The 25,536-nt window shown below is 44.0% G+C and overlaps 2 protein-coding genes across 5 annotated transcripts in view; both read right to left on the reverse strand.

Annotated features, from left to right (window-relative positions):
* Nucleotides 1–15,571, reverse strand: dcaf5 (ddb1 and cul4 associated factor 5). The gene is made up of 9 exons (XM_036541776.1): nt 15,125–15,571; nt 12,625–12,768; nt 12,325–12,361; nt 11,772–11,911; nt 11,041–11,170; nt 10,272–10,485; nt 5,847–5,913; nt 5,583–5,710; nt 1–2,216 (listed from the first exon to the last, which is right to left on the reverse strand). The coding sequence occupies exons 1-9, from the start codon at nt 15,330–15,332 to the stop codon at nt 765–767; spliced, it is 2,520 nt and encodes an 839-aa protein (XP_036397669.1). The 5' UTR covers nt 15,333–15,571; the 3' UTR covers nt 1–764.
* Nucleotides 15,572–16,059: 488 nt separating this feature from the next.
* pacs2 (phosphofurin acidic cluster sorting protein 2) overlaps nt 16,060–25,536 on the reverse strand; it is a 52,382-nt gene continuing 42,905 nt past the window's right edge. For 2 of the 4 annotated variants that reach the window (XM_036541762.1, XM_036541760.1), the window contains exons 15-25: nt 25,383–25,489; nt 24,848–25,002; nt 24,638–24,748; nt 24,190–24,298; nt 23,493–23,525; nt 20,554–20,596; nt 20,327–20,369; nt 19,947–20,082; nt 19,446–19,678; nt 19,197–19,310; nt 16,060–18,353 (exon numbers count right to left, since the gene is read on the reverse strand). In XM_036541762.1, coding sequence (XP_036397655.1) covers nt 18,235–18,353; nt 19,197–19,310; nt 19,446–19,678; nt 19,947–20,082; nt 20,327–20,369; nt 20,554–20,596; nt 23,493–23,525; nt 24,190–24,298; nt 24,638–24,748; nt 24,848–25,002; nt 25,383–25,489 — 1,203 coding nt within the window. In that variant the 3' untranslated portion in view covers nt 16,060–18,234. The remainder of the gene's footprint in view (nt 18,354–19,196; nt 19,311–19,445; nt 19,679–19,946; nt 20,083–20,326; nt 20,370–20,553; nt 20,597–23,492; nt 23,526–24,189; nt 24,299–24,637; nt 24,749–24,847; nt 25,003–25,382; nt 25,490–25,536) is intronic. The other 2 variants (XM_036541761.1, XM_036541763.1) reach the window with 2 other exon arrangements.

Below are 25,536 nucleotides of genomic sequence, written 5' to 3' on the forward strand. Positions count from 1 at the left end.
TTTTCTCTTTCTTTGAAACGCAAACCTTTGTAGGTGCAGAGAGGAGGTAAAGACAAAGCATTGACTGTCTGAACACTGAAATATAACTTGTAACGCACAACTCAAACAGATGCAGCTAATTGGGATAATCCAAATTGGGCTGAACACAGAACCACACATCACCTCGCCTTCTTGCAAAAATTAACGCAGGGATTCTTGGCCCTCCTCTCGTTTTTGTCTATCAGCAGAAACGGCTTAAATAATAATAAAAGAAAATGCTACGAAATCCAGTCCACATATGGACTCTCATCTTTGCAGATATCTTTTAGTGAGTGTATAGTTTTCATTTTATCAAACAAAAAAAGCAAGCCCAAAACTTGAATTTAAAACAAATTTTAAAACTGAACAATTAGCAAATGCACTAGTATAATTACTGCCGATATTATTAATGTTACTGATTTTAACGTCATCCGTGAGACTGGACTGCAGGGGTTATGAAAATGTCCAGGCAGGAAGACGCACTGACGCCCTGATGCCCTGCAAATCCAAATGCCATCTGAGGAGCAGTTAGCGGAAGGTTGGAAGAGTGACCCCCTCATCCACAGCAGTGTGGGAAAACTCCGTTATCCTGCAGGGGTCCACAGCACTAACTGGTACATCTCCATGAATGCGATTCTCTTTCAAAGAAAAAAACAAACCGAAACAGTTTGTAGAAACCCAAAGAAGAACCACCCTAAGATGTTCAGCGCTTTGCTTAAAAACAGCCCTGCCAGAACGAGGTGTCATCATGTCTTGAACTTCTTCTCTGCGGGGGGGCTCTCGGGGTCGGCCTCCCCCAATCCGACTCGAGTCCGTTTAAGCCCGGCGATGCCGGGGTTTTGGCATCTCCCGGGGGGATGGGTGTCTCCCTGGGTTTTGGAGTCCAGAGCTCCTGTGTCCGCATTGCTGTGGATGATGGCCTCTGTCCCGGGCTCTGAGGCCTGGGCCACGCCCTCACGGTGCTGCCCGTTCAGTTCTGAGCTCGGTTGTCCCAGGCCGCCCCAGCTGCTTCCTGAGGACTGCGAGACGGGGCTCTGTGCCACGCCCTGCGAGTGTAGCTCCTCCGCACTGTCCAAACCGCCTGCTCTAGCTCCTGTCCCATTCTCATCCTCGTCTCCAGCCCTTGGGTTTGTCCTCTCCGCCAGCCTGCCATGAGAATGAGGAGAGGATGCGCTGGAGTTTCTATCAGGCAGCGCCCCGGCTGCTCCTCCCGCCCTGTCCAGCAGTCCCTCCCCCGCCCCGTTCTCTGGAGAGGGGACAGGGCTCGACGCAGGCGGGGTCTCTGACTTAAGCCGCAGCCTGTCTTTGTCCTTTGGGGGACGTATCTGGGGTCCAATTTCACCCAAATCCTGTGCCTCGTCCGCCGAGGAGGAGGAGGAGGAGGAGGAGGAGGGGTCCTCGATGGCGATCTTGGGGTAGCTGCAGGAGTCCGTCCCCGTGTACAGGGCCTGTGCAGGCTCAGGCCGGTCCCCGATGCGGCAGGGGAAGCGCATGCGCCGTCTCCGCGCCGCGTTGCGCCTCCGCGTGTCGGCCCTGCGCCGCTCCTCATCCTCCGCGTCGCTGCTGGAGCTGGAGCTGGAGGAGGTGGAGGAGCTGGAGGCGGCCGGGGAGGAGCTGCGGCTCGACAGGCTGGAGTTGTCCCTCGGGCTGGGGGAGCGCGGCCTGGGCAGCGGGTCGGGCCAGAAGCCGCTGGAGTCTGACGAGTCGTTGACCAGGTCCAGCAGGCGCACGGACTGGTAGGACTGGCCCATGCCCTGGCGGGGGAGGCCTTCGCCCTCCTCGAGAGCCGCGCCCCCGTCGGGCCCGGCCAGCGAGGACGAGGAGGAGTGGTCCGAGTCGCTGTGGCGGCCCGAGCCGGCGGCGGCGGAGGCGGGCAGCGCCGGCGTGGCCCCACCCTCCCGGCTGGCCCGCAGCGAGCGGCGGCCGCGGGCGTGGAGCTGCAGGATGGCGCCCTCGCTCAGGTCGCTGTCCGAGTCGGAGCTCCAGCCCTCGATCTCCCGCCGCACCAGCGAGTCGAAGAAGGCCATCATGCGCGGGTCCTCCTGGATGGACTGGCTGACGTAGTCGTGGGACAGGCCGCTCCCGCTGTTCAGCACCAGGCTGATGTACTCCTCGTGAGTGTACAGGCTGCGGGACTTGTCCTCCACTCGGCCCTCGAGGTCACCTACACTCTCTGGCTGCTGGTATGGGCTCCACACCTAAGACGGAGACAAAGGGCAGTGGGGAGAGGGAGAAGAGAATCAGCTTTAAAGAGTCGGGAGCTTTAAAGTCTCTCATCCTTCAGTCAGTAATTAATATCTTTTTGTTACTGGGCACCTGGCCTCTGTATCAACTTTCATACACAGGTGCTGGCACAATGGGAAGGCTACAGAGCCAGGGTACTGGATCGCTTATCCGCTTAGGACTGAATGAAACACATAGGTGGACAAAAATACCCCGCCCATGCATCTCCCAGTGCAAACCATCTTCTCTGCCCTCTACCATAAACACACCTAAATACACATCTCCCAGTTTCACACCTTGTCTGGTCAGTGGGAACAATCTGAACCAGGTGAGAAAAAAACGAAAAACGTTATTCTAACAGCTATGAATGTGCTGCTGCAGTCTAGTCTTGCACTGATAAAGAACTTCTTTAAATTTTCATGTCACTGCTTGTCAGAGCAGGGTAGAACGCACACATCTCACTTTTCGTGTCCATTCATTAAGCTAAGTAACCCCTGTGAGAATGCATGGATTCCATACAGATGTACATCACACAGCCTCTCTGATCTCCAAAATTCCAGTTAAGGTCAGAAACAGGACAACTAGGATCAACTTCTCGAGATAATTTTCTGTAAACTGACCTGTGATTCACATGGAATGTAGAATTGGCTTCAGGGTACAATTATTCCTGAGAAGTTTTGGTAGTTGTGTTTTCTGTTGCAAATTACATTTCACCTTACAGCAATTAATGGTTTTTTATTTTAGTTTTATTTACATTGTATAATGTGGGTGGAATGCATGCAAATTATAAATTCAGGATAACAAACTACGGTAATCCCATACTATGGTAGTTACACATGTAAAATGAGAATTCAAATCATTGATACAGTCATAAAATTCATTGGAGTATGTTATTACCTTTAAATCACTTGAGAGAAAATACATAGGGTACATATGCAAGACTTGAAAGTAAAATTTTTCCCCCCCTGTTCTCCATTGTACTCCATACTAAAGCATTCAACTCCTCAACTGACTTGAGCTTGCAATTGGAAATTCTTCTTTTTGTTGGCGCCACCTGCAGGAAATTACACTCCACTCAAAAGTGAGCGTCCTGGCTGTGGCATGGCCCACACCGAAGCTTCTGAACACACCAGGTGTGTAATTTTTATTTTATTTTACAACTCTCCTCATTTTGCGTGTCTGGCCTTCAAATAAATAACAGGTCTGCCACTTTGTTTAAGTGATTAGGTTGGTGTGTGTGAAAGGAATCCAGGACTGTGTGGAACTTCCTTTTAAGCACTGAATGCCATGTCCAAAGCACGCTGAGTTACCTTGACAGCCATAGGCCAGATCCTGGTGCCGCACTGTATAATGAATAGTGGATGTTTAGTCTAACATGTAGATATAACTTAATTTTTTTCCACTCAGTACTGAGGCCCAGCAGACATTTACTAAATTTTGTATATTTGGTCTCAACATGAGATAAACTCAACTGCACAACATGTGCTGTTGGGTTATTCTGAGCTTAAAGAGCTGCTACTTAATGGAATTTGCAAGCTACTTTTTGCCAAGTGGTTTATTTTACTGAAGAGTCTTACACAGCTAAAATGATATGTAGTGTTTTTGATTATAATAACGTATACCTACTGTGTCCTCAGCCAGTTTGAATTTTTGAAAAACAGAAAAAGGAGACTCAAATAAAAGAAACGATTCTGTATCACCCAGCAATATAAATGACATGTCTCAACAGCAGACCTTAGAGTAACACTCCAAATCAATGCCACAAATATATACAGTATATGTAATACCTCAGTTAAATCACTCCCCTCTTTAACTTCGGTATGACATTCCACACTGTAGACATTCCAGCACATATCACCCGAACACAGTCACATGCATGCAAAAAAAATCTATGGCTCATAAACTACCAAAAGGAAATATAAACAAATGCACATTAATAGTCAGGAATACAGAATATGAGGAATATAACATAATATGTCACAGATTACACAGAGCCAAGCAACCAATAATCTTCAGAATATATTTCCCAGTGAATGCCCCAACACTCAGTATACCATGCTACACACATGCTACACTTGTAATGCTAATATTCTCCAAGTCACACTGGATTCCAGCTGAACTCTCAATTTATGAGGTATGATTAAGCTGTTAAATGAGTACTGATCACTATTTGCCTTCAAATAACAGGAAAATAACAAATATATAGATGAGATGCTTCTGTAAATTATTTTTGTTCGAGTTCCTTGAACAAATTAGTAATACAAACAAGTATTCACCTTAAATGATTAAGAGTAATCAGCTGTTCAGTCAGGCCTAGAACAAGAAATCGAACAACTAATTATATCTAATTGGGGCAGCTGTACCAAATTTGTTCAAGGCCAGAAGAAACTGCCCTGTTTTCATATTAGTACAAACATATTTGTAACAGCATGGTTTGCTCACAGAGAATTTACATGACCAAAACATAGAGATATACATAAACAAATACATACGTATGTATTTACTCAAATAAAGAGCAGTGTTCAGCTAACGGCTGAATGAAACCGAATGCTGGGATGAAAACCAGCGTTCGCAGACGACCCACAGAACCAGGGCTGGGAGACACTGCCTTAAACAATAAGACTGCAGCACCGCTCATCTTCCTTATAGGGTTCAACACGAGCATAATAGCTAGAGGGAGTTCTGAGACGTGTGGAGGAAAGGGGATGATTAATTCATGAGCACTTTCCACAAGTACAGAAGTGTTTTCAGCAGTCCTCCTGGGTCGCTATAGTCCTGGCACTGATAAGGTGGCAAGCTGTCACACTGATGCCACCCGATTCAAGCTATCAGCACTGGCCCGTTTGAGAGCGGGACCCCAGTCTCAGATCCAGGCTCCAACATCAACACCCACCAATGATTGGGGCTACCTGTTCAAATTACATTGTCACATTATTGTCATTTAGGAGACACTCTTATACAGAGTGACTTACATATGTTACAATTTTTACATGTTATCCATTTATACAGCTGGATATTTACTGAGGCAATTGGGGGTTAAGTACCTTGCCCAAGGGTACAGCAGCAGTGCCCCAGAGGGGAATTGAACTAGCAACCTTTTGGTTACAAGCCCTGCTCCTTACCACTATGAAGCACTACTCTAACTTAACTGCTCTTTCATATTTCCCTGCTTTACATGACCCTAATGGTATAAGCTTGACTAGAAGTCTCCACCTTAAATTTCTTCCATTTTGTTGGTTAAAGAATACATGTGTGCAATGACTACCCAACCAGTCACCACTGAGCATAGGAGCCCCAATGGCAAGAGGTCAGGTCTGGGAGTGTGATGCGATATCACTGACCTTGATCACCTTCTCAACCCCCGAGGAGCAGATCATATACGTGTGGGGGTTGAATCGCACCTGGTTGACGATGGAGCGGTGGCCCTTCAGCACCATGAAGGCCCCATTCACCACTCGACCCGGGCCCCCTGCAGGAGAGGAGGCACAGGTTAGAGGCAGAGATCCACCCCACCCATTCCCTCCAACGCATTCGCATCCACACACACACACACACACACACACACACACACACACACAGACACACACACAAAGTCTAACGCTCACCTGCTTCGGGATCTTTGGGGATTTTCCACATGTAGAGGTTGAAGTCGTCAGAGCCGGACAAGATGTACTGCAAGGTAAAAATAGTCAGTCAGCCACAGGATCCAATCCAGAGTGTACCAAAATTTTGACTCATTCAGGCCTACTGTATGTCCGCCTGGATCAAACACCGTAGAGTAAGCGGCGACAAAAAAGTTGCATCTAATTTTCTTTTAAAAGGACGTCCATTAAACCCATTTGCTCGATCTACATCATTAGTCTAATGAGCCAGAGGGCACATATTTATGGAGACCCCTGCTCCAGCTGTGAACACACTCCTGCATTCCGAGAAAACTTGGCAGCCATTTCACATCCTCCCAGGACTCCATTTCCCTGGAGGCCGGAGCCACACAACTCGTGCATTAATGACAGAGTGGTGACAGAAAACCCACAAACGAGAGATAAAAAAAAAAAAAAAGATTAAAAAAAAAAAAAAAAACGACAAAGGCTTTAACTAACAGCCACACTGATGTTTTGCATGCAGGCCACTGCAAGTGGCATTAATGTGCCATTACTGAGTCAGACTTGCGGTATTTGCAAAACATGCTGGGAAAGGGCCATAAAAGGCAAGATACCATTGAAACTAGAAGACAGACTTTCTCACAACACTGGTGAATGGCTTGACCCATAAATCAGACTGAGTGGTGTAATGCATTCTTTCCCTTGATCCGCCTTTGAATTATAGTCACACCTGAAATATATCGTGACATGTACATGGTCACGGCATTGGCATGTTTTTGATGAAAATGCCAAGAGTGGAATCTAAACGATTCCTTTTGAATGGTAATTTGAAAGCACCTGTTTACTATTTACTTAGAAATAGTCAACTTTGTGATAACAGAAGGTGTATGCAAGAGTGACTCTCCAGTAAATGTTCTTCACTAAATGTTCCTGCAAAATCCAGGCATGCAATCAGATTTTTCTGAGACCCAACAGAGGAGGTCTGTTTCAGACAGAGCCTGAAAGCTCCAGATTTTCACACATACACAGCTAAAAACCTTCCAACAGCTGGTTGTTAAATGGGAGTGCCTTGTAGCAGGTCACTGTAAAGTCTGTTGTGCTGCCAGAACGGTATGTTTATCCAATGATGGCAAAAGGTAAAGTAAGGCTGAAGCCTGCTCCTGCTCAAACCTAAATAAGTAAGGTACATTACCATCACATACTGGGGAAATGTATGACAGGAGTATCTGTACTCCACAGAAACTTCACAGAGGGCTGTAGCACTACGGCATGTTCCGATTTACCCAGAGGAGTAGGAGCCACTCCCAGTACCTGAGCACGCAGGTAAATTTTGGGGTAGGGGAAAGGGGGCTGCTGGAAAGCAGATCTGCATGCACAATCAGTGGATGCAACATTTCCCAAACTCTCTTTTCCTGCAGAGGAGACATCTGCTTATGAAGTCCACAAAATAAGCAAACTATTGCGGTGGTGAGAGGCAACATGTGTGTAACTCTCTTCCTACATTATTCAAACATTATCCAAAATGACCACAGCTTGTTCTACAAACATGATTTGTTTAAACATGTGAAACTCTGACAGTTAAACCTTGCACATCTGGAGATCCCGCTTTCTGCCCTGAGGACCTGGTGGAGGGTAGTTGTCTCAACTTGGGCCAAGGCCTGAACTGAGGATGGGGGGGGGGGGCAGCACCCCTCATCTCAGACACTAATGTCACTTTTCCACTCACAGAACTGTGATGCTGGAACCTAGCCAGGCCTTACCTACAAAGCTCACATGGTTTTCCATTTTAGTGGAGAAGTAGATAGCAAATGTGTAAAATGATACCACTGTCACTGTATTAATCCAAGTCAGAGTAGTGCATTTTGTATATATGCAGCTACCAACACATTCTGTGATAAATGTGAATGTAGCCTAGCCATTGACAGGTATACCTTTCACATAGCTTTCCCTCTCTGCCTCTTTGTCCACATTTAGGAGTAGGTAGAGTATACTACATTGGGTCAGGGCTGTTCAAGTATACTTTACAGGTTCATCTGACCTAGGACCCATTCCAACAATTTCACCTGCTCTTCCCTCCACTCCTGCATGCTAGCTGATAGTAATATGCAAGACAGCAGCTTGCTGTTTTATATTTTTTTTGCTGTGTGTACAGAAGTCTCGGCCCAGGGTTAGGTAAACCTGGAGTGAACATAAATTAGAAAGAAAAAAAGAGCCATGTACAAGCACATCGGGATCTAACCTAGAGTAAACACCTTTTTTACTAGAGAGGACATGATTGGATGCTTGATACAGGTCAGAACAAATATTACAAGGCGATTTGAACATGCAAAGTTTTAGTGGCAGAACAGGTAACAACATCCAACTAAAGAACCAAAAATCAACCAAAAATTCCTGAGGTATCCATTTCACCTTCCTGACAGCTTTGGCATTGACTCACACAATGTGATTAGGCTGTTCTCTAACTCCCAGCCTGCCTATAACAAGACCAACCCCATCCTCCCTTTCTCTGCTGCTTACTTTCAGCCCAATTTACAAACTCACTATGCTCTCACCCTTCCTTCCACCCTCTCCAGAAACCACCTTCTGAATGTTTACCCCCCTGGCCTTGCACTCCACTGAAGGAATCCTCAGGTCACAAACTGTGCTTGGGAGGAGCATGGAGGGGGCTAGGAGATCCATGCATTCCAAAGACACCCGAGCACAGCGCTAACGTCAGCTAGCATGGCTGCACAGTGATGTCATGTCTGCAGAGACGCTGAGAGGGAGGCTTCACTGCAGCACTGGGCTCCACTGCCCCGTAGGAATCCCCCCTACTCCATTTATGTCACTTTCCTGCCTTCACCAGCCATTATGTCTGAGTGCAAGCATTTAGAAAGCAGCCATACAACCCACTGCTTTCTCTGACAGTACAGGTATATCTAAAGAGGGCTGGGCCTGGTCCCAACTGACTTGACGTTAGGTCTTACCTATCATTCATGCTGTACACAGCTGTATTCAAACAATACTTATATACTCATATACTCACAATGATAAAATATATTCAAATTATTACAAACCTTATTTTTAGACCCTGATGAAGAAATCTAATGGTATGTTGAAATCAGAACACACCTTTCTAGACAGACTTTAATATGAGCCAAATATCCAGGTCTTCTCTGAACTGGCAATTTTGAAACCCTTGTTCTAAACCTCATAAAACACTAAAAGGTAAGTCAATCTTTGGACAATACTCTTTGCATTTATGAATTAGTGTAATGGAGATAGCATGCTGATTGGAGGTAGGACATACTTTGTAGACACATATACCCATGCATATGGATGGAGAATTACATAACCATGCAAGATAATAGCATAATTCCACTTTGGAACATAGTTTTCATCCAGAAAAATGTAAAAGATGAGAGATTTCTTCAACAGATGAATACCAATCCCATGGCATCTATCGCAAAGACTAATGATGTTTCCCTGTGCCCTGGCCAAATTCCCAAACTCAGTCTTGAAATTGTAATTATCACATTTTACATTTACATTTATTCATTTGGCAGATGGTCTTATCCAGAGTGACTTACAAAAAGCACATTCAATAGCTTCAGGCAAGAAGCCGCATAGGTACTGAATCATTAGTTTCATCCTTGAAGTACTGTCGTAAGACACATCACCTCAAGGTATTACCGCCAATTTCCAACCACCAGGTTTGAACCGCCATTAGCCTGTATTGCCACAACACATTTACCATGGAGCATTTTGCGCCTGAAAAAGCCCGAAGTGCCAGAAGGCACTCATCTTCCATGCTGGAGTCGCCATCCATTTTACAGCTACTAGCTTTTATCACAGTGTTAGGAGGGGGAGGGCTCAGAGTTCGGGAAGCCAAGGTCTAGCACCCAGTTTAATTGGATAATGGACTCTTTTTCTTTTGGCCATAGTTGTGATTGAAAACACTGCGGTACTGTGTGCATTCTGATGCATCACTCGGGTGAACGGTACAGATCTGCAAAGGTTGAAGTGAGTCTCCCAATCCCCTGTCCCCTCACTGTGATTTACAGCAATCCTTGAAAGGCACACAGTACACAGTACACAGAATGCATACATTCACTGAAGAAAACACGTGAATTGCAGATCAGTATTCCAGTATGCAGTGAATACTGGCCTAAACAGATCATTTGTCAATACTGCGAAATGTGGGAACTACAGGTTTGCTCACAGTACATCTTAATTCGTAATGCTTTTCAAAGGAGCTTCACACTCTACAAGTCCAGATCACAGACAGCATGTTCTATTTCAGAAAAGCATATTACAATCAGCTTTTTCATGGGAAATTCTCAGTTCAGCATCTGTCTCATCTTAACTTTAAAAGCATAACCTGAAAAGCCAAGCTCCAAATGCCCAAACCTGATCACCAGCACAGGCTAACCAGCTCCCTCAGCTCACCTGATCGCGGTCGCCGGCAAAGCAGCAGCTTTTCATGGTGCAGGAGTTGAAGTAGCCCTGGTTGTCGAACTGGAAGCTGGGCAGGCGGGAGTGCAGCTCGTACAGGACTGGGGGCAGGCGGCGGCGCAGGGCCAGCAGCTGCGTCCCCGTGCTGTTGAAGCGCACGCTCATGGCGCTCTGCAGGGAGAGGCTGCCCCCGTACCGCAGCAGGGAGCTGAGGGGTGCACACAGGCCACACAGGGAGATACAAGGGGGTGGGGGGCGTGTGGAAGATTGGGTAAAGGGGAGAAAATCACAGGAAGGGGAAATGACAAAGGGGATAAGAGGACCCAAAAGGGCCGAAGAGAGGAAAATGGAGAAAATAGGCCATTTAACACTGAGAGAAAATGATAAAACATACACCTAATTACATGAACGACAAAGCATGACAGAGTACTGTATACCTGTATTCCAACTAATGGCCATAACAGTTTTTGGGCCACATCCATTTTATTCCAAACAGTGCGACACTGGAACATAGAAGCCATCTATGCAGTAAGAGGTCATTTAGTAACTGTAATGTCATCTAAAAACTGTATTTTATTCAAATTAAATGAACATGGCATTCATCAGGGCATAATAGTGACTTTGAGCAGTGATGAGCAAATGGCTGCTAGTTCAAACTGAAATAATTCTATGCTACTAGGTGGTGCTCTACCTCCCCCTAGTGGTCAGCCCCTGCTTGAGCTGGGGTTGTGACGGACACGAAGGACAAGCATAACCAATCTACCTGCGTGGCTTGCGGATATCCCACAGTCCCACCCCCTCCTTGGAGTTAGCTGTGGCAAGCAGTCTAGGCTCCGCTGGGTTGAACATCACACTGTGGAACGCGGAGGGATAGTTGGCCAAACAGAAGGGTTCTAGAACACAAAATGAAGCTTAGAACTGAAGCAAGATCAGGTTGGTGGAGAGAGAGAACATCCATATACATTGCATCAGAAAATCTTCCTGTAAACCCAGACCAACCCAAATCATATGTCTGCAAGAAGTATTTTATTGTGGATACTGATGAGTACAGCTCATAAAACACTAACACACGACTCAAGGCTAGGTCTGAATTTTAACCTACCATCTCATCAATAATAATTATTACCTATAACTATATATAACTATGTACATATGGGCTTTTGTCAGGGATAGCTAATGGACCACTAGAACACATAACTCCACTGAAAAATACTTTAAACACAAAATAACAAAATACAATACACTTTGGGTTTTGTAAGTGTTAATTAGGCCAGTGTCAGCAACTTTTATTCAACCACATGCACATTTATTAGTAGCTGTGAAACAATATCACCATACAAATTTCATGTAATCTTATCAACTGTAGTACCTACAGGAGAACTCAAGGACATAATATCGTACTGGGAGAGGACGCAATAGATTACATTTCCTCTTCATTCAGTCACACCCGTCATAAAATAATCATCTGTTTCATTCTGTGTCTGCCTCATTTACCTCCGTGTGGTGGCTCACGGGTGTCCCAGATCAGCACACGGCCATCGTCAGAGGAGCTGGCGAACACGTTATCATTGACGGGGCTGACAGACAGGCCGTAGACCGCATCATCATGCAAGAACACATTCAATGTTTCACCCCTAGATCAGAAAAAAAAAATCACATTACAGATATGGCTTAGCAGGCAAACTGACTGAAAGGTAGAAACGATGTAAAGAATTACGATTTTTGTTATTTGAAGTTTCGACTCCATATACTGCCGATAATGTGTTCAGTATTTCAGGGAATTTCTCAGATTCTTCTTTTGTAAATCCTTACCATTATCATACTGGAAAACCAAGGAAAACGGATTTGAAAAGTCACATGCATTTGACATGTAAACCTGCAAAAACATTTTCTCTATTAGGCAGTCTTAAGTGCATCCTTTCATCCATCTTAGCCTAATGCAGCTGGTGTCACGAGCACAAAAATCTACCAATTAACAAAATGGACAGACAAAAACAACTGCACGCATTTTAAGGATGATCACGGTGACGTTCTGTTCACGACTTACCTCTCCACATCATGAAGAATGACTTGTTCATCATTACCTTCAAAAAAACAAAATGCACCAATACATTAGCAACCCAGCTCAATGCATGCAGACACCAGTGGAGCTGTAGAAGAGCAGGGGTTGCCAGATGGAGGCATGCTTATTTACAAAACAATTCCTACAAATTCTAAGAACAGGGGGAAAAAAAAGACATTTGTCATGCTTGCGTAGCTGTTCTGCCTACTAATGGAGTCAGTAAATATCAAACTAAATATCTTTTCAGCCTAAGCCTAACCACCCCAGCCCTCTGTCTGCCGTTACCTCCAGAGAAGACGCGCTTGTTTGTGCTGTCAAAGGCCAGGCAGAAGATGTTGGAGAGATGTTCTCCCTTCAGTTTGATTGGCTTGGTTCGTGAATGGATGGCCTTTTCCATGTGCCAGAGCAGCACCCTGCGATCGTCCCCTCCTGAAGGCGAGACAGAACACATTAATGCCGCACTAACATGTGGAGGAAGCTCTCTGCAGCAGACACAGGTCAACAACAGCACAGATAACTAATGAATTATGAGAAGTCCACTTTAGGGCAGCTCGTGACAAAGTAATCAATTATTGCCTTTCCTGAATTCATCTTTCACAGTCACAGCCATATTAGTAGCGAGCTGGTTTGCAAACCAGCCATTTCACCATTACAGCCATTTGTATGTAGCGAGCTGGAGGGGTCTTCCATGCAGGTGAAACTGGGACTTTCAGATACAACACTGGACGCAAATGGACCACTCGGAAACTATTACGCCAAAGCCAGACTACATTGTGTACCAGAACATTGTGTGTAACATTACAGGTGTGTGTATTTGCTCATGTGTTAGGTCATGATAGGCCACAGGAGGGTTTTTTCTCTACCAGGTAGAACAGGTGTCAGTCAGCACCTACACACTTGCAGAAATTCAAAGCACTACCATTACTACCATTCAAAGTAATGAGGTAAAAAAGAACAACTTCACAAAAATGCCACTTTACTCACACCTCCAAATCATGTGCTCTGTGTGTCAGTATACATTTGTAAATAGCTCTTACACACAAAGTGTTGATATCAAAACAGCTTACAACAAACAATTTAGGTCACATTACCCCACATACAGGGAAGAGGCGCTGTGCCAATGAATACCCAACATTTCCTCAATTCTTTCTGAAATGTTGCCCTGTGGTTTTTTATTTTACCACATGAAGACAGTGCGGTCTTCCCAATGTGCTGTCAGTGAAGTGGCCAGTCAGAGAATAGGAACTGCTTCATGGGAACAGAAGACACTGGTTGAAAAGTTAGTGTCATAGAGGGCTGAGTGTGCTACCTTCCATTTCTTGGAAACTGATACAACATTCTTTACAAGTCTATGTAACATACAGTGAAGAACTGTTTGATTACAATGACATGAGGGCAACATACAGGCCATACGAGTCATGCAGATTTTGGCTGCAACACCTTTAACACATGCCAAGTTGCAAACAATGAAACAAAGACATCAGTGTCATAAACCCAAAAATGACTGCCCTCTGGAGCACAGTTTAGAAATGTAGCAAATAATAAGTAGTAATCTATTTCTTCTGCTTTTTGTTCTTCAGTCTCTTATGGCTTGTATTAATAGTGCCAATGTTGAAAATTCATGTTACTAATTTGCTGGTGTATTATTCTTGATACTAACTATCTGAAATGCTGCCACAGCACTGAATATGAAGGGAAATACTGTCAAATTGGTAAAAAAAAACAGAGACCTTTGACTTCAAAGCTGACATGTACTGATGTGTTTCAGTAGAGAATAGAGTGCGAAAGAGTATAATTTCTTCAGATAGTGAGGCAGTTGTGAAACAAATACATAGTCTGCAGTAGAATCACACATGCTTTCTGATGACAATTTTTGTGACCACATTTTCTGCAAATGGTAAAATAAAAAAACTACAGGTCCAAGTGACACTGAAGGTACATCGGGTCTGAAACGCTCTATTTAGTGTGTGAGGTAATGTGGACTAACTTACTCAACTTCAAGTTGGCGTCATATTGATATCTAATGCTTACAGAGCGAGGGGTATTTTTAATACGTTTCTAGCTATACTGACACCAAGAGAATATGATTTGTAGCTAACTACGTGAGAAACTTGGCATTCTGAAAGGCTGACAGCGTTTTTCAGATAGCTAAACTCAAAATGTGTCATATTAGCTAGTTGGTCTGAACTAATCAAAACTAAGACACCTCGACAGTTGACACTGCAATTACACAAGCTAATGTTAGCTAGCTACAGGTTGAGAATGACGCACAGCAGTACTAGCTAGCGAGCTACTAATCAGGGGTTGGATTTGCTAGCTAGCAAGAAGTCAGCACAGCAACATACTGTAATGGAATGAAAACAGTGATGACATATAGACTAGCTACCTGTGTTTAAGTTGTGTAAGTAGATAGATAAGTTAGCTAGCTGTCTACAAATGGTGCATGCATAGTGCGTGGATTTCCAAAATTATTAGTCTAATTAATGTTAGCTAGCTAGCTGCCCAGCCACTCTGCATTTCCATAGTTAGCTAACATTAGCTAACTAGCTAGCTGAGTACGGCTAAATGGCCTGTAAAATATTAGGGTAATGTTACAGCTAGCTCGAAATATATCAGTTAATGCATATATATAGCTTAACCATATATAAAAGTGTAACAACACAGTTTTTCATATTTCTGTGGAGAAATCTACAGCTGTTACATTAGTCTATTCCCTACGACATTCGCTAGCTATGAATAACAACAATTGCACGGAAGAGAGGAAACGGAAGAGGTGCCAACCTACCGGACACCAGCCATTCTCCTCCATTGTTGGAAAACTCTATGGCATTAACGCATCCAAAATGCCCCAACATATCCTTCTTGTAAAGACTTGTGCACCCGGCCAGTCTTCGTCTCTGAAATTCCTCCTTCATCAGGGGGTGCCCGGTGATCTTTCTCCGGGACAGAAACCCCACGGAAGAGCGCATACCGCAGCCCCTCACCTCTTTCATATTTCTTTGGCTGTTCGTATAGCCAGCTAACTGCCCTTACTTAAAATATGCGCAGTGTCGCAGACATACGTGGATCTTGTCCGATTGTTAAAGATGCAGACGTTTTTTTTCGTGTCTGGCTTATTAGCGGCTACATGATGACAGAGGAGAAAATGTTGCTCGGTGTAGCGACGATTTTGCGTGCATTTCACACTCTACACGAGTCGCTTCCTGCTCCGCGCGAGCCTCCTCCTCCTCCGTCGCCGACATCACCAACCCAGCTGACCCTGGCCAAGTCGCCGAAGATATGATTACGACAGTACATGTTACGGAATTACCGTAATCTGGGGCGATGGCTGTATCATAATTCACATTAATTATATAATATCATGTTCATTGTGTGAAACAAACTGGTATGGAAACTATCGTCCATCCTCATGAATAACGATTATATGGGTAATAATGCGACTCATTTTATGCACATTGATAGCCATGTCAGGCAGTTGCATGTATTGGCTTCATTGGCCTTATACGACAGATACTCATTTTCCTCTGCAGTCGATAAATATTATTTGTACCTATACACTTACCAGGGTCTCTTGTTTTCACGTTTCACCTCACCAAAACACAGCACATCTTGAAGTGATATAAAATGTTACAAAAAAAGTTTCCATCCCCTATTTTTGTTTTAATTATGTTCTCTCCAGATCCCCATTTAATAAAACATCAAAGACCACATTTAGTGTTTCTAGTTTTATTATTCCCAATGAAGGGATTACAGTGGTAGTATTTTGCAAATTACATTTTTTCCTCAGGGAAACCATAACAACACCCCACAATCCCACAGGAAAACAGAACAAATGTACATTTTCAGTTGTACTCTGGTTACAAAGATCTGCAGATGTCTGGGGGGTGGGGGATTTGAAGACTGGATCCCTGAAAACCCCCCTATAGTGGCACCAACAAAACGAAGAGGTCTTTGGGGTCTTCTCAAGATTCCAAAGCACATTTTTCCCCTTTTTGACATTCAGCTTGACAAAGATTCTTTAAAAGACTGTTCCCCTTACATTCAGATCAGACATACCACACCAGAGGCAAATACTGACAATACTAAAGTGGTACATTTACAAACATGGAAACTGGAGGTAGAACCATCCATACTTCCTGTCACATTGCCCCATATTTGAACCAGGCAGTGTGTGGGGAGCCCCCCTTGAATTCTTCGCATTTTATTACGACACTGGACAAGGCTGTTTGTGTGCGATGTTTTGAAATGCACCTGGGTTCTCACTAGTTAATTTCAAATAATGCCCTACTTGTATCACAGAGATAGGGTTTAAGTCAAAGTAAAATGATTGTATTTTACCTGGTAAATACCTTGGGGCAAGTTGCTTTAGTCAACCATTTTATATATTAGTGAACTTTCATAGTTACCCAACTGGCATCTAGAGAAGCCTTGACATCAAGTAAATGAATGGAGTCCCAATGTGCAGGCTTCAATATCATATGGTATGGCTGATAAACACGTAAGCCTTACAAATACACAGGTGCACGACATTGTTCTTCGTACCATCCACTCCAGCAAAGTGAGACTTTCTTCCTCCTTGTAACTCTTCAGCTTTGGTGAAAACAAAACAGTGGAATCCAGTTGTCCAATATGTAAAGGATATAGGTTAATAAGGGAATCAGTAAATCAGAATTTTAAAACATGGATTGAGCAATTTTTTTTTTTTTTTTTTATCTTAAGTACCTTTCTAAAGCACGTTTACTGATACATTAGGAAAAGATGGGCTAGAGAGCACGGCCCCTTATAGCCGCACAATACTATTCCAACATTCCCCTTGCAGCCTTTAGTGCCAATTGAAATCAATACTGATCTGAAACAGAAAAACATAGCATGGAACAGGGGAGTGTTTGTGCACATCAGAGACAAAGAAAAATAGACCAGCTCATATCAAACACAAGATGATGAGAGAGAAAAATGCATAAACGGTGCATGTGATTTGGCTATATTCTAACACTTCACAGATGGTACATCCAGCGTACCAACCACTACACTCAAAACCCCCAAACCCTCACCACCCAACACCTTACCCCACTTCACTCGCATCACTTACAGACAAACAGATACAGAGACAGAGAGATATTGCAGGGACATCAGTACAGGACAACACCTGTCAGTTCAGTTACAAGGAGTATGTTCATTTTATTTACAGTTTATTGCACAATTCAGTCTCCTTTAGATGAATGCGGTGAGTCTCCATTGAGATGCAAGTCCACTGAAGAATTATGGAGCATTTATGATCAGGGATGACAGGCTTTCCTAAACAAGGGGGCATACTGGGGGTAAAGGAGAACCAAGATCATTCCATCTGAAAACCAACCCATTCTTCCAGATGTCTCAACTCTCAGGAGAGAGACAACCTTTGTCCTTTCATTTGTGCTGCAGTCAGTGCAACCTAAAAAGCCATTTGGTTATGAAATGATCCTACACAAAGGATTTATCTTGTTAACAGCACAAGTGAAGTGCTTGAAACTTACAATTCACCTTATGATGACACAGTGAGCAGCCAAAAGCCTGAGCACTTGCTTGTTAGGAGTTAATTTAATCATTTCAAATGATTATTTCATTAGGCTCTGTTTTTTTCTTTTTTCTTTCAAAAGTCTATAAAAAGTTAGCAGGGAAGTGTTTAAAAAGCACAGTGGGGAAAACAGAACAACAAAAAATCTCCCCTCGACAGCTCTACCTCCTTTCAGTCTTACAAAATTTGTTAAAAAAAAAACGAAATAAACAGAAACAGGTAAAGCGGAGTCTTAAATTAAGAGAGCAGGACGAGGACCAAAGAAGGTAGGCTGGGGGAGACTGAAGGCTGTTGGCACATGGGGGGCTGTCCACAGTTGCAGATGAGGCCCCCAGGAGGTGTTAGTATGGGCCTTTCGAGTGTCCAAATATGCCAATGGGGAAGTGTTTGACATGGGACGACCATTGTGCAGCCAGCTGGAAAAACTTGACATCATTCCACTCCACGCCGTCAATTAGCACTGCATGAGAAAGGAGACATAACATGTGGTTAACTTACTTGTGGGGTAAAAAATAATTTTAATTGCTATCCATGATCAGTAAGATGCATTTTAAAATGTTGTTTGGTTATAGTGTGACAGATCTTGCAGAAATGGCAGAACTCTAGAGCAAGTCAATATACAGTGAGTATGAGTGTATGTTGCAGGTTTGAAATGACAGATTTATATGTGTCAGTGTCAAACAATGCAGGTTATCCCTTACATCGGCACAGACATTAATGTAGTGAAAATGTATGAAATCTGATTTTTTTTTGATAACTGGTGAAAAGTTACTAGTAGGCTGTTGTGGCTGTTGTGATCTAATATTGTAATCAGAGCACACATAAAAATCTCAAATGTATCTTTGTCTTGTGAAACCAATTTAATCTGATAGGATTTTATTTTTTAGAAAAAAATGCTTACAATGTTATGGGCTTTAAAAACAACATTACTTAAGAGAATGTATTTACCACAGAAAATTCAATCTAAGTGTTTGTAACTTTTAGTAGGAAATGCGACAGGATTATGTGGCATGCACTGATGGAATCTCCTGTTGATTTAATGCGGCTAGGGCACATATCTTAACAGGTCAGTTCACTGGATAATCTTTCTTTTAGTCCAGGTTTTTATCCTGGCACATGTGCATCTCGAATACTTTCAAGCTGGATTTGAAATCTCGTTATGTACGATGCAACATTAATTCCTCTCTTTTAGAGACCCCCATACTTGTTATACAGAGTAATTCGTGGTGGCTCCTTTAGCTGTTAGACCGTGTTACGTTGTGGCCACATGTGTTCTGCTGGTGTAGGGCAGTGTGCCTCTCACCCTTCAGCATGGTCTGCTGGTGCTTGGCAGTGCAGATCAGCCGGCTGATTCCCTCGATCACCTGGCTCTTTGACTCCACGTCCTTGTCTTTTGTCTTCTTTGGCAGGAACATTACTGCGGAGGGGGAAGGGCAACACACACAAATCAGCATGCATAAAACCATAACCAACAGAAGTGGTGAATAAACATATAAATATATACCAGCTATAGGACTGAAATAAACTGTAAAGAAAGCCTCCGCCTCCTCACCTTTCTTGTTCTTCTCCTTAGTTACCACAGTCATGGACATGGTTGGCTGGGGGCCGTACTCTGGGCCAGCCAGGGGCAACCGGCTGACCTGCAGAGAGCGGAAGGTGCACTTCAGCGTGTTCTTGGAAGAGGAGTCCCGCTTCTCCACGTCTCTCTTCCGCTCCAGTGGAGCCACCCAGTAATCCACCTGCAGGCCCATCAGCTCCCCCTGGCTGCTCCCTGGTGAACTGCTGCTACACAGTGGGAGAGAGAATCATTCAGAACCCAGGGCACATTCATTCTGAAACATGCTTCAGCAAAAACAGTGTGTAATTAAAATGTAATAACACTTTCCAACTTGTACTGTATCTGCCTCAGAGTCTCTACCCTGCCTTAGGCTCTTTTTGTCTACACGCTGTCCTGTCCCTAGATTTCTGTTTATGATGAGCAAATTTTCAGTTTTAATTTGCCTCTCTGAGGCTGTGAGGTTTGCGTGTGAATGTGTCTAATGTGACAGCCTACCTATAAGCACAGAAGCTGGTGTTGACTGAAGGGGAAGAGGGAGGAGTGGGTGACGCTTCTTTCAGGGCGGGGGACACCTGGGGAGGAGTGGAGGAAAGAAGGCCACTTCCTATTGGAGCTGCATCATCAGAGTCCCCTGGTGACATGGAGAGAAAGAAAGAGAGAAAGAGAGAGAGAGAGAGAGAGAGAGAGATTGCTTTACTGATGATGTTAACATCTGTGACTAAAGACAATTATGAATGCCCGATGAATGTTACCGTTCAGAACTTGGGCACTTAATTACTTTAATTAATTTAATAGTGAGCTCAGGTTAAGTCCAACAGAACAAATGCAGATGGGATTACTACAGCAATAGCTCTTAGTCCTTCTGCTGTGCCCACCTGATGTGGCAGATGACTGCTCCACGATTCCCACTTTCACCACCTGGTGAGGGGTCAGAGATCACAGTCAGATACTGGCCCTTCCATAATCGCTGAAAACAATGCCTCTTTCAACATAAAATAAACATTTCAAGGGAAATCAAAGTGTTTTTTGGCTTAGGATCCACGGTCATCAGAATGTGTCTCGTATCAGTTCATGTTTTTTTCATCAGCAAAGCTTCACTTACCCCAATGAAAGGGATGAACTTTTGGCAGGAGTCCTCGTCTGGGCTGTATTGGAATAGCAGTGCAGGGACACAGAGAAGGAGAAGAGGGGCGTAAAGCAAGAAGATGGGTACCCAGCCTCCCCCCTTCCCACTCCCCCACCCCCATGTCTCTGAGTCAGGTTCCCCTGAAAGCCCTGGTCAGAGTGTCACTGAATCTCAGAATGTGTGCTTCTTTGCTTTTTGTTCAACATGCTGGCGGATTTTACAGTTGGTCAGCGCTCTGTCTGTCAGCAGACAGAGACAGTGTCCCACAAAAGGAGTATTACCAGTATCACTGTACCAGGGGAAGTGGGCAGCATGCTTAAGGCCTGAAAAGAACTCAAGGACTGCAGTGTTGGTGGATGCCCAGGAATCAGTACCAGGGCTTGGGCCACTTACAACAGAGGTGTCATTATTAAATAATCAGCCAAACAAAATACTCCTACTGAGAAGCATTTGTTGACAGCTCCCATTGACAACCATTACAGACCATTGTTAAAAAGCCCCACGATCAATATAAAGAAGGATTCCACTGCAGTGGCAGTGATCTATCTTAACTGATCCCAGGTCTGGTTTTAATGTCTTGGTGTTGCCCTTTTGGACTACATTCATATATATAAACAATTTCCTACTCTCTTTGAATTCTGAGGGTAATTGTTCCACTGTTGTTTTTATTTATCTTTGTAATAAGTCTGAAATGCTTTAGTGCAATGAAACTAAATGTAAAGGTATAAATAGGTATTTGTATCATCATGCAGAGATAAAGGGTGACCCCTCCTATTTTTACTTCAGTTTCTTTAGACATATTCAGAAACAAAGTGTCGTTACTACAGCCAGGGGGAGGGCTGCAGGATGCAAAGCCTGGCGTTCAAACCACCCTTTGAAGCGAAGCAGCTTCCTCCATTTTCCTCCACCACAAGCTGCTGTTCACACGTGCCGCAGAATTCAAAGACAAAAAAGTAATTACCACTCTCTTAGAGCTATAGGTGTTTTCTATAGGTCATTTCTATAGTTTATTTGTTTTTAGGTTTTTTAGTTTTACCTCAGTGGTGTCTTACTTATTTTAAATGGTTTAAGACTGAATGGTCTGTAAGGACATAATGAGTAGGATTGTAAGTGGTGTTAACACTCTGACCAGCCTTCATGAAGACATGCAAAGAAGCAAAGAGCATTAAATAATCATTAATTCTAAGGACAGATCTTGAGGAGTCCCTTGTGGATCAGATTAAATCGAAACACTGACCAACTCACCGCATCGACCAACATCCCCCCCCCCCACCCCCCCAAAATGTAGCCGAGAACAGTTCCCGTGAGTACACGGTGACATGTGAAAGGTCAATGTTTCGATTGTATCCAAGCCTTGGTTTGACTTACAGCAATCAGAGGTCCCAACAACAACAACTCCTAGCTGATCTGATACCTGACACAAGGTTCCCACCTTTACATGTTACATTTATACAGCCACATTTTAAAGCAGTACTGTTGCTGTTATTTTATTTTGGTGAAATTAAACATGTCACATGACATGAAACATAATTCTGCGTAATTAATTTTTTTGCACTTTTTGTTTTGGAACCACTGATTACAATCCCGACAACTTCAACCTGATTGGTGCCCTAGAAGCAGGAGCAAGACATGCAGGCACAGCCTTACGCTTTTAGACCCACCCCCAAATGCCACCCCAATAACGCAACACAAACTCCCCACCACCCAACCCCACCCCACAAGCCATAGGCTGGATGCAGATGTCTAAAGGGGCAGCAGATCCACCAGATCAGAGCACTAGCTGAAAAGGAAACACTTCAAACATTCCCAGTGCAGCAGAGGGGAGCAATGCAGTCCAGATCCCTTCACTACAAGTTACCGCCCTGCCCAAGCCAGACTCTGTACAGCCGCATGGAGAAATAAAAGCAGCGAGGTGGCAGAGCTCCAAGTGTGTGCTGGCTGAGGTCTTAAATAGAAACACCTCAAATACAGAATATAAAAATAAACAGTATGGAAAATAACTGTGCACATACTGTATATACAATAGACACATACATATGTACATATGTATGTATGTGTATAAATATGTGCAGCTTTTGTATACTGTATACATAAAACTGCTGAACTTGTATTAATGTCCATATATGCCAATATATGTGCATTAATGAAGTTACATGTATGGCTCATACATCTATGAATGTACATGTATTTACAGTATACAACACACAATTCTCCATAGTCAAGTTTTACATGTGTAGCTAAGTGGCATTTGAATAGAGGATGAATAGAGGCACAGACAGCCCTCAGCACACAGGCACATAGACTAAGGGAGGGGAGAGACCTGAAAACAGGATGACAGATGAGGGGGAAGAGCAGAGAGGCCAGCCTTTACCCTACCCTGCCATTCAACACTGACACAAAGAATGACCTCTTCACCCGACATCATACTGATAACTGCTCTGTAGTGTCTCATCAGTAGAAACGAACATTTCCATCAGATCTTTAGAGAGGGCATATAAAAACAATTTTTCTATATGCGTGTGTTTTTGATGCTGTTGTCCAAAGTTGTGTGATTTGTAAGGTGACTGTGAGAGCAAGCTATTATTAGTTTGCAAGAGTTCATGAATTCGGTTTTGATATTGCTGAGCATTCATATTAATTACTGTCCAGCCCTGGTTCTAGGTGGCTACAGTTGGATAGTTTCCATCCCATCTGAGGGATTACCCATCCAAATAATCTGATGGACTAAAGCCTTCTGGGACATGGATGGTTGATGTTGCCCATTTTGCCTTTAGTATACTGAACCAGAAGGGGGGGTTTCCTCCAGATGGCACGCAGCAAAACTGGGTGGTAAAGGCTGCCGATTCAGGGTATGGAACAGACAAAGCAACTGAATCACCAAGAACAGCACTCGAGACTCAAGCGGACCACAATACCTGATTGCAAAATCAAAATGAAAGCTCTTTTTCCTTCAAAGAAAGCAAAAAAAAACAAAACAAGAACAAAAAAGAAAGTAACAAAAGAAACACAGGTGTTATTCACACACGAGATGGACAGACAGTGAGGCCTGTGTTTCGAAGGTGTTTATATCACTGCACTCCCTCTCTCCCGGTGCTCTGCAACACTAGGGTTGGGTTCACAGACACCTTTGCAGAATCAAATAATCATCAAACATGACCCTTTGGCACCAGCCACCCTTTCACAGTTGTATATTTTCTTTCTAATGTAGTAAAAACATATACTTTTTAAAAGACACCAAATGGTGACAATGGATGCCTTCAAGGTCAACTGTGAGGAAAAGCCTGTTCAGCCGTTAAGACTCAGAGCCTCTACCTCAGCAGTTAACTTCCTCTAAAAAGTGCAGGCTAAATTTTGACACAGTAGTTCCTTTGGAGTCCTGTGTCTCCTACACATGCCAATTTTCAATGCTATGATAACCTAATCTAACTCAAGCCATATCAATACATAAGACAAGAGATACAGCATCTGCACTTTCACAAAAAAACGAGAGAATTAGTATCTGAACTATCACAGAAATATATGTTCAGAGGAGAATTCATCAAGAATATTTTTCTTTAAATCTTGATAATCTTTGAATACGTCTACAGAGTAGAACTGAGATTGATGTCTCACCTCTTTTGCTTGTAAGTGAGCATGGCCTCAGCGATAGGCAGCTGATGCGCCCCATTAGCCCCCACCATGTACTGCGTCACCCGGGATACCACATCTGGGCTCTCCTGTACTGCAGGGGGACAGGACACACTCCAAATTAGGCATCCATTCACCCTGCAACAGCCCCTTCTCTGCACTGTCACAGCCTAATTCTACAGCGTCAACATCTGAGAGTTCCAAATCATGGCTTCATTTTAGCGCATCAGCATACGAACCTTCTACATAAGCGTTCCACAAAACAAAGATCAAATTATTGTTGTGCAACAAACTGGTTGACACTGATTATGTGTGATGACATCCTTGTCCTATTGATTATGAGTACAGAGTGTTCACATGAGAAAATTCTTCATTTGTTCATGGTCTGCTTGTCCGCAGTGAATGCGACAGCAGCGGTTAGTGTCTGTCTTACCCACAACAGGGGCCTCTGGCTTGTGGAAGAGATCCCTCCAGGCCGCATCCTGGAACAGGCTGTTGTATCGGTAGTCGATGGTGCCCAGATACTTGGAGACAGGGTGGGAACCTGAGCACAGACAGCTGAGTGAGATCGGGCTGCACAGCCATACTGAAACACACATTACAGGCCCCCATCCCAGAGACGTCCACCACCCCCCGCTCTCACCCAGGGGGATGATCAAGAAGCGCATGTAGCCCAGCCAGTCTGGGGTTTTATGGGAAAGGTGGTCGACGAAGAGGCGAAGTACCGCACTGAGGTAGTGTTGCGCCCCAGCCACTGCGATCTTGATGGGGATGGGGGTCTGGGAGTTACAGTTACAACTGAGGGGAAGAGAGAGAGTGGAAGAGAGAGAGGCCATCAGAGGTCACTCTTAGGCATCAGAAGGACCATTAAATGAGAAAGACAAAAGGCATTACATAGTCTTATTTTATTCCCCTATAATCCCATTTCAGTACCAAATATATTTTACAACACAGAACCATATAAAACAGACACATGAAAACTACATATTTGGTTTAAAAAGTTATTTCAACCTAATGTGCTTGTCATTTGGGTTAAAGTTTTACATGACTTGCTGATGTGGACCCCTGTGGGCACCGCTGTGAGAAGCAGCATGGAGGAGGAAGAAAAGCAGCTCTGGGTGTACGAGAGGGAGAGCAGAGAGAGAGGAGGGGGAACAGATGGAGCGTACTCCACTTACAATCTCTGGATACGAGAGACGATGGTGTTAAACGCGGCCTGGATGTCTGCAGTAGTGCAGGTGCACACGACCGGGAGGTGATGGTTCTGCAGCACGTCTGACAGGTACTGAGAGAGACACACAGAGCGAAAATGAGAGGGGTCTATTCACCTCA

This window comes from Megalops cyprinoides, chromosome 12 (genome assembly GCF_013368585.1).
Source record: "Megalops cyprinoides isolate fMegCyp1 chromosome 12, fMegCyp1.pri, whole genome shotgun sequence".
In the NCBI taxonomy this organism is placed as follows: domain Eukaryota; kingdom Metazoa; phylum Chordata; class Actinopteri; order Elopiformes; family Megalopidae; genus Megalops; species Megalops cyprinoides.

Bases quoted from the DNA above. Each gene is read 5' to 3' on its own strand.
- dcaf5 (XM_036541776.1), bottom strand. From the start codon at position 15,332: ATGAAAGAGGTGAGGGGCTGCGGTATGCGCTCTTCCGTGGGGTTTCTG. The intron at 11,171-11,771 runs GTAAATGAGGCA...TTTGTGTTCTAG, and splicing joins CCGTGAGCCACCACACGGAG to AACCCTTCTGTTTGGCCAAC. The intron at 5,711-5,846 runs GTGAGCGTTAGA...CCTCTCCTGCAG, and splicing joins CCCCAAAGATCCCGAAGCAG to GGGGCCCGGGTCGAGTGGTG.